Raw genomic sequence first — 9,148 nt, forward strand, 5'->3', positions numbered from 1 at the left:
AAACATTAGGCAGCGTATTTGGAGTCAAGTCTTCTGCAAATAAAGGTGGGTAATACATGTTATTCTATTTCAGCAGTCTTAATATCTAGAGACTTTGATTTTTATCAATTTTTAATTATTATTTTTAGGAACCTGTTAATGTAGTGTCTTGGAGTGTCTGTTGTAAGTGATGGTGATGCTAAGTGGTTGGTGCAGGACTCTGACAGGGCAGCTCACGACTGACAGCTGCTGGTGAAAAAGAGAGCTGCCTGGAGACCTCCCCAAACGGCCGGCAAGCTTTGACAGAGAGAAAGCATGAACTGGCAGAAGGCAAGCAGAAGAACTGACTAACTGACAGGTATCCTTCTGATTTTAGTGAGGTGGCAGTTTGTGGCTCTTTTGCTTTACACAAGCAGGTTCTGAGGGTTGGTGCAATTGAATTAGGTGCAATTCTGTGAATCAGAACTGCACTGAGTGCACCTTTATGGAGGGAGTACCCTAAAAAAACCTACAGTTAGAAGATGGATAGAGCTGTGGTGCTAAAGAAAAGCAAGGAAAATAAAAAGAGGGACTCTTCTCAGGCATGCTTTCTTGGGGATAAGGCCCGTATCAGAAATAGTGTGGCCAGCAGGAGTAGGGAGGTGATCGTGCCCCTGTACTCAGCCCTGGTGAGGCTGCACCTCGAATACTGTGTTCGGTTTTGGGCCCCCCACTACAAGAAGGACACTGAGGTGCCGGAGCGTGTCCAGAGAAGGGCAACGAAGCTGGTGAAGGGTCTGGAGCACAAGTCTTAATGAGGAGCGGCTGAGGGAACTGGGGTTGTTTAGCCTGGAGAAGAGAAGGCTGAGGGGAGACCTCATCACGCTCTACAACTACCTGAAAGAAGGTTGTAGCGAGGGGGATGTCGGTCTCTTCTCCCAAGTAACTAGCGATAGGACAAGAGGAAATGGCCTCAAGTTTCGCCAGGGGAGGTTTAGATTGACTGTTAGGAAAAAATGTCTTCACTGCAAGGGTTGTCAAGCACTGGAACAGGCTGCCCAGGAGAGTGGCTGAGTCACCATCCCTGGAGGTATTTACAAGACGTGTAGATGTGGTGCTTAGGGACATGGGTTAGTGGTGGACTTGGCAGTGTTAGGTTAATGGTTGGACTCAATGATCTTAAGGGTCTTTTCCAACCTAAATGGTTCTGTGATTCTATGATTCTCTGTTGGATGTAGCATAACAAGTCCAGGCTACCTGGTGGAATTATCTAGGAGTTGTCTATACCAGACTTCTTCCACTGCTGTTTATTATTCCTTCCTCCCTTGTTTCCACCTCTTTTGGCAATAGATCTATTAAGCTTCTCCCCATCCTCGAATCATGGTCGCCAACCTGTTGCTAGGACTCCAAACTCCCTTTTTGTTTGTGTTTTAAGTATCCAGGAGAAGTGCTTGGCTTCTCACTGTGCTGGTGTCAAGAGACACAAGCCCAGGATTTTCAGTCGGTACCTTCTCCTAAGTACTTCCAGTTTTGCTTCAATGACAAATGGGATTCTCTGCTTTGTTTACCAGTTTCTGATTAGATTTACATAGGGCAGTTCTCATGCTGTCCCATCAGTCCCTGGCCTGTGTGGAGATGAACCCCTACCTTTTCTCACCCACTTCCCCCAAACCCCACACTCTTACATTTGTTAGGTACGGGGGAAAAAATTTCCTTCTAATCCTCCTTTTACATGACCAGTGAAATAATCAGAAGTTCTTGCATGTGTCTATTAGAGGCTTATCTTTGTCCCTGCAGATAAAGCCCAAGTCCTCACCCAACCCAAAGGAAGGAAGTTCAAAGGAGATGAAATCTTGAATGGCATCAGAAATAGTATATTGATTATCTGAGGTGTGTATGGAAAATCCCACAGGAAGAATCCCTAAGTGTTATCTGTTTAAACACCTTCCAATGTATTTTAAGTGGCTCTCAAGGAGCCACTGGATGACAGGCACTTTGCTGGGTGCCTATGTGCATGACTGCCTTTAAAAACTCATAGTAGTTTGTGATCCAAGCTGCTTGTGAGACTGACACTTGTGAGAAAGGCAGGGATTCATTTCATTGCATCTGAACATCGTGACCTGAGCCGAGGACACCACACCTCTCTGCCTGCACAGTCTCCCTAGACCATTAGTAAACTAGTTTGAAATGTAATGGGAAGGAGGTACAGAGCCAAGGAAATGTTTAATTTGATTATGCTCATCAGTAGCAGTAATCTATTCACACAGAAGCATCCCAAGTGCTAGTGATGTGCTATTTTTAAGGCTGTCCTGTCTGTGAGTTATTAAATGCTGTATGTTATTTATAAGCATCACTTGTAATAAATCCCACAGGCAGTGACGGACATTTAACTTTTTAATAATTTGCAAAAGTTTTTGTGATGTGGTACAGTTAACATAGCTGTAGTTTCTCAGTGTGTGTCCTTCAGTTTAATAGCTTATGGACCTAAAATTGCCTTGGGTTTTTCCTTCCAGCAGAATTCAGGGCTACCCATGAGATCTATTTCCAGGGCTACGTGGCATGTTGCAATTCTGCGGGCAAGACAGGAACAGCAAGGATGTTGCAGAAGAGCCACAAGCTCCCTCAAAACTGTACTCTGGGAGGGTTTGGCAAACCCTGATGTTTTCCGATGACAACCTCCATTTCCAGCAGTGCTAAAACACACCGTGAAGAATGGATTCACTTACAGGAGATGCATAAACCTTTTGCAGTCACCTTTTCTAGCATGCAAAAAAGTGGTGTCCCACTTTGTGACTTTGCGACTTTGCTACTGTAGGTGGCTGGTCAGCAAGTCCACCAGAGTGGTTCTGCTGGTCTCAACAACACTGCATGACATACTCTGGAGTTTGGGCTCGTGTCCAAAGGCCCCGTGGTAGGGTTTCTCACCCGTACCCGCAGCTGGATGCCTCGGCTCTGCCAGTGCCTGATGTGATGCTGGAGCAGCATGCACAGCGCTGGCAGGGAGCAAGTTGCTGGTGCTGGAGGAATGAGGCTGACAGCAGCTGAGTGGGTCTTATTTGTAGAATGGACCTGAAAGGTGCCCAGTCCTGCCATGAAAAAAAACACGTTTAGACAGAGGAAGGAAGCTGAGTCCTTGGACTTGTTCAGCCCCTTTTTAGTGCTACAGACACTCCTTCACTGGGAGACCTGTCTGAAGTGGTTGAGCTCAAAGTGTACCTTGGCAGGGGCCCAAGCGCACAGGGTTCACGTTCAGACCTGGCATCTCCGTGTGCATTCAGACAACCCAAAGGCCTCCTAGGTCCTTCTGCCTCCACAACGGGCCACAGACACCTTTTCCCTGTGGCCTTTGTATATATTTGGTCCCTGCTGCTTAACAGTATTTTAAAACACCAACCCCTCAGAAAAGTTCATCTGCAGCAGTGACGTTTGAGCATGAAGGTAAGTGAAAAGAGACTGGGCTATTTTGCACTCTCACACACACAGAGCGCATGTAGAGGGAGGATAGTATTCCCAGAGGGTCAAACTTGAGTGTTATACTCAAGGTTGCAGCAGGCTGGGGACCCACATGGCTGATAGGGACTGTTTCAAGACCACTTTTGGAGCTGGGGAGTGTGCTGGGCTGGTTGGGGTGAGCACCAGGGTGCACGAGACAGGATGCCCAAGGACCTGTTTAGGACAAGGGACACTGGGAATAAAAGCCAGCTCTGACAGCCACTAAGTCCTAATGGTGTAGGAATCCCTTCCCTGTGCTATCAAATCCAAGCTGGTGCCTCATGCACACAAATGCCACTCCCAGGGAAGAGAGCCTTCTGGGGAAGGAGTTTCCCATTTCCAAAACCAAGCTGCAGCCCCAGTGTTATTTCCTCCCTGTGTCAAGTCGGCATGTGAGCCGATAAAAATCCCTGGGCTCACATCCTTCCCAGAAATGCCAGTCAAAACCCAAGCAGCTATTCACCCAAAATACCAATTTTATAGTTCTGTGTGTGTCTATAATCTATTTACCAGCATTCCTACTTCAGTATGTGCCTGTTAATAAGATTAGTAATTAAAAAGCTTGATAGGAATTGGCAAGCATAGTGCCTTTCCCTCCCCTCCAAGCCGGGCTGGCGTGGAGTCTGAGGCAGGGCTGGCAGAGTACCTGAAGGAGTGAAGGCAGGAAAGCTCTGCTGAAACCTCTGCCTGCAAGTAGGCAATGGAGAAATCCCGGCCGCTGTGGGACAATCCCCTGCAGTTTGTTTTTGCCTGCATTTCCTATGCTGTGGGGCTGGGAAATGTGTGGAGGTTTCCATACTTATGTCAGATGTACGGAGGAGGTAAGTGTGGCTTATGTTTCTTGCTTCCCTCGAGGAGGATGTGGCAAGCTTTAAATCCAAAAGTATGTTGTCCATGCTAACGCCCTGTCCACCCACCAGGGTCCGGGGCAGACCAGGAGGTCAGGTTTTTTGTTGGTGTGCAATCTCTTCTATTGCTGCTTTATTTTACATATTCTTTAGCATAAGGCTTTTACCTGACAGCTGCCCCGATACAGCAGCTTTCGTTTCCTAGAAGTGCAGTGAAACAGTGGGAAGGCCCACGTTTTCTGAAAGGATGGTAGAGTGAGAGATGTAGGTCCACATGGTGTTGATGTATTACTTTCTTGCCCCATTGAACCACTCTGAAGGCATCGGAAACTAGTTCAGTTCCTTGTTAATTCACTTGGAACATATTGAGAAAGGGAAATGCTTATGCTGATTTAATTCAAGGATCAACTATCATTTCAAGTTGCTGTCATTAATGTGTTGTCTTTTATATATAAACCTTACTTTAGGAGGTGATAACTTGGCTGCAAATCTGCCTTGAAGTTGGCTGAAACTCCTTAATCAACAGGAGTTCCACAGCTAAAGCCTCCAGGGAAGCATTGAAAACAGGGAATAAATTGGTTTGGGCTCCAAAAAAAAGGCTCTTTGAAAGTTTATCCTTCTCCTAGGTCCAAACTGGAGAAAGATGATGATGGCTGTATCATGCCAGCCACAGATATTCTTCCTTAGAAATCAAAAGTCAGTTAATTAGATTAATTAAAAACCAACACTAATAATCTTTTCTAGTATACAGTTACCACTGGTTAATGACCATGTTTTGAAGAATCCTTATAAAAACCCTCTCTTTGTAAGACATCCCAGTCTTATACTGCTTCTCGTACTGCATCTGTTGCCGTAGTGTCGGACCCGTCTCAGCCATGCATTAAGTGACATGATGAGCATCTGCCTCCTTTGCTTCTGGTCTGCTTCTGCCTTTTCTTCCTTTCAGGAAGAAACACACTGAGATGTTTAAGTGCTTTTTGCTTCTTTTGTGCTTGTTTTGTTGGCTTGTAGCTTACTTCTAAATGCACATGTGGTGGTAGGAGTTGGTTCATGCTGCTTGTTGAAAAGCCAGCTGGGTGCTGGGACGGCATCAGAGCTGCTCTGTGGGATCGGGTCAGAAAAATCCAGATAATACACTGGGTGAAATTATAGTAGAAGCTAGATGCTGCAGTGGCTGAAGCTTTCTTAGATGTTTCAAATAGCAGAAGTGATAGACATGCAGCAATTCTGGCTGTATTCCTCTACACAGATGCTTTTGAGGGAAAGGACTTCATGTCTGACACTGAGCTCCAGCCCAAAGCTTAAAATGCAAGTGTTTCTGTACGCAGTTAAACTGCACGTGACGAGTTCACCAGCAGCCTGTCTTGGCAGACATCCTGAAGGACAGCAAAACTCAGATGCTGGGGTCTTTGGCTGGTTTATCCTCTTCTTATCAGTCATCAGTAGTGTAGTAGATGGTGAAAATTCTCTGAAATGTAACCAAAACTGGAACACTTGATTACTAGAAAAAAAGATTCAATAAACCCAAGTCTTTTCTGAAAAAAGTAGTTTGTCCACTACTTTTGTCCTCCCTGGTTTAATTTCCCAGGGGAGAGGCAGCTCTCCCTACTTTGAAACTAAAACTCCTGACAGCAGGCTTTGCTTTTCTTAATTGTTTTTCACCACCCTTTTAAAAAGGATTCAGTGGCTTTCCAGGGGTCTGCAAAACCCACGCAGACAAAACATTGTTTCAGGAACTTAAAAGCTGGATATGCCAGGCACTGGGCTTAGGGCAGATGCCAGCAACTGCTTGTTTGCCATCTTTCTTGTAGAGAAGCACAGAGCTAGTCCCTGTCCTGCCCAGCAGAGCGATAGAGCCCTTATCACTGATCATGGTACTCATAATCAGGGTATTATTTGCAGACTTTGCAACCTCCTGCCTTTCTGTTCATCAGCATATTGCCTCCTTCTTGCTCACCTCCAAAGAGGTTAGCCCGAACAGAGCAAGGGGGGTTCAAACCTCATAGGTGCAGTTAATCTGTCCATAAGCAGGTGGGGCCAGGCTGAAAGGACACTGGGATGGGTTTACAGCAGGGCGGGTGCTCAGCCCTGGGCGAGGGAGCCTCTGGGCACCAGGCGGGATGCTGAGCAGAGGGGAGGGTTCTGCTGGCCAAGCCTGGTGCCTCGACCAGACCCGGGGCACACTCCACATGTTGTGCCAACTGCAGGGGTCTGGCCTGGGGGCTGTTTTTCGCAGGCGGTTGGCACCGTAGGGAGCAACGCTGGGTGTAAATGAGCAGGGAGGTCAGTGGAGCTGTGCTGGTTTACAGTAGATAAGGAGCTGGTTCACGCAGCTGCCCTGAGTCACTTATATGAGGCATTTTAGTTCTACCCTTTAGGAAAAGTAGCATCAGGAGCAAGATCTGAGTGCAAATAGGGTGCAGAGCAAAGGGCAGGGGGCTCAGCCCCAGCACCCCCAGCTGCGGGGGGACATTGGAGTGAAGAGCAAGCCCAGAGGCATTCCTCCTCCTTGCAAGGTGGCAAAGCCAATGCCAAGCATGAGGCAAAGCTGCTGGGAGAGCGGAAAAGCCTTCGCAAAGGGCCTAATGCTGATTCCCCCTGCGGTACATGGCAAAACTCCCCTCAGTGGCTGCTGGGGCAGCTCACACCCCACCAGGACAGAGCAGCTCTTAAACCTCCAGCAGCTCCCTTGTGGCATAGGAAGTTATCTAACAGACTAACAAAGGGGTTGTTAAGAACGATAGAGCCGGGAGGTGGGAAATTAATTCCCAGAATAAACCGGATTATTGCTCAGTGTTTATTTCCAGTTCTTTGCCTCAGTCACTGCCTGGAGTTCATTCCTCTGCCGTGCTGCACCGAGCCCATTGCAAGGAATGTTAATGCTGCAGATTAAATCCTAAATAAGAGATATTTACGTAAATATTTTTGGCTTGCTGTAAAAAGGGAAGCAGGAAAGCCTTTGCAAAAACCCAGTTTTTGCCTCAGTCAGCAGCTCTTTCTAAAGCAAGCCCCAAGTTGAGGACAAGGATTTTTTTTCTTTCCCCAGCAGAAATTTAAGCCAAAGCGCATCCTGGTTGCCGGCTGGGAAGGTCCTTTCCCCTCCCTTGCCGCCTGCCCGCCCGTTCCTGCTATTCCTCTTCTGCAGGAGCATCCCTGCGGCTCTCTGTGCCAAGAGACATGGGGCATGGGGAGGCCGTGTGCCTCTGTCCTAGGGTCTGCTCCTGCAGGTGGGACTCCAGGGGAAAAGCCTTCACCCCTTTGCTGGCATCTGTGGGCTCAGACTTGGGGGGAGTTTTCTGTAGTTTGGGGTTTTTTTTCAAGCCAGGCCAGAACTTCAACATGTTACTTAAAATTCTATTCAACGCAGACGTTGCTGTTACTTTTTCATCGAGCGCTTCGGCTCTGCCGCAGACCGCCGCACACAAAGTAAATCTTTCCCTCGCCCTCTTTCTCTCATTATCTTTTACAAGGTTTGGCTGGTGGTTAGTTACCCTTTAACAGCCCCAGCCCAGAACATTGCTCAAACCGCTCGCAAAGCACCTGGGCAGCCCCGCTGCGCCAGGGTGGCGACCGGCACATTTTAACAGCAGAATTCCCAGCGCTGCCAAGTGCCTGCGGAAAATTCCCCACGCCAAGGCGCTCGGGGCTCACCGGCATCTGGGATGCCACCTGAAACCCCCTGAGATGTCCCTCAGGGTTGTGCTGTGCTCTCAAGGTGCCCGGACAGGACCCAGCTCCAGCCACCTTCTGGGATACTAATGAGGTGATTTGACCACAAATAGGGCAACCTGGTGTTTATTATGCTGCTGATCTGCTGAAGGCCGTCTGCTGGGTTTTTCTTGCAGGCGGCTTTTTGATCCCATATTTTATCATGCTGATCGCCGAGGGGATGCCACTGCTCTACCTGGAGCTGGCCGTGGGGCAGCGCATGCGTCAGGGCAGCATCGGTGCCTGGAAAATAATAAGTCCCTACCTCTGCGGTGTCGGTATGTTCTCAGTTTGGAACTTTATTTTTAAGCGCCCAGGGAAGACAGATGATTTTGAATGGAGAGCTTTATCTTTCAGAGCAGAAACCAGGCAGGAGTTGGGGTGTTACTGGGTCTCACCAGGCTGAGCAAAGCGGTTATCCAGATGCCCCGCAGCACGCATTTACCCCGTCCCTCGCAGGGCATTAGGGCCAGATCCTGGCTTGCTGTACCAGGTCCCCGGCCACAGAGGTGTGAGTCCCCCTGGCCTCAGGCAGGCTGCCAAAATCGCAGTGTGAAGGTCAGCGCTTAACCAGCCCCTGGGGCTGCCTGCACTGGGCTTTGACCCCAAGAGCATCATCCTGATAAGCTCAACATTGAGTGATAAAACGATGTCTTAATTTCCTACCGTTACTGCCTACCATTTGCCAATGTCCGCTCTCAGCTACATTATTATGTTATTAAATTACCCCAATAGCTCAAACTATCGCTAATTTGCTGAAGTGCACATTCTATTTTTAATGATACATTGAATATTCACTCCCCCAGAGGCTAAAGTATAAGATCCAGTGCAGGATAGCCCTGACGGGAGGAGGAGGAGGAGGAGGAGGAGGAGGCTGCAGTGGCGGGGGCATGCCCTGCGCACGGGGCCGTGCAGAGGCAAAGCCCCCCCTCCCCGTGCTGCGGTGCTGCCCCGGGGCGTTACGGGGCCCTGGGCGTTTCAGGGTTTCACCGCTGACTGAGCGCCTCCCTCCATGCCCGCAGGCGTCGCCAGCGTCGTTGTCTCCTTCTTCCTCTCCATGTATTACAACGTGATAAACGCCTGGGCCTTCTGGTACCTCTTCCACTCCTTCCAGGTGTGTGGGCGCCCGGCGGCACGGCTCC

The 9,148-nt window shown here is 48.6% G+C and overlaps 1 protein-coding gene across 1 annotated transcript in view; it reads left to right on the forward strand.

The window, feature by feature from the left end:
• Positions 1-3,978: 3,978 nt before the first annotated feature.
• SLC6A20 (solute carrier family 6 (proline IMINO transporter), member 20) overlaps positions 3,979-9,148 on the forward strand; it is a gene marked incomplete at its 3' end in the record, with an annotated part of 11,389 nt that continues 6,219 nt past the window's right edge. Inside the window, exons 1-3 of the mRNA XM_009575622.1 lie at positions 3,979-4,271; positions 8,144-8,284; positions 9,029-9,120. Coding sequence (XP_009573917.1) covers positions 4,151-4,271; positions 8,144-8,284; positions 9,029-9,120 — 354 coding nt within the window. The remainder of the gene's footprint in view (positions 4,272-8,143; positions 8,285-9,028; positions 9,121-9,148) is intronic.

Source organism: Fulmarus glacialis, unplaced genomic scaffold, assembly GCF_000690835.1.
Source record: "Fulmarus glacialis isolate BGI_N327 unplaced genomic scaffold, ASM69083v1 scaffold10694, whole genome shotgun sequence".
In the NCBI taxonomy this organism is placed as follows: Eukaryota; Metazoa; Chordata; class Aves; order Procellariiformes; family Procellariidae; genus Fulmarus; species Fulmarus glacialis.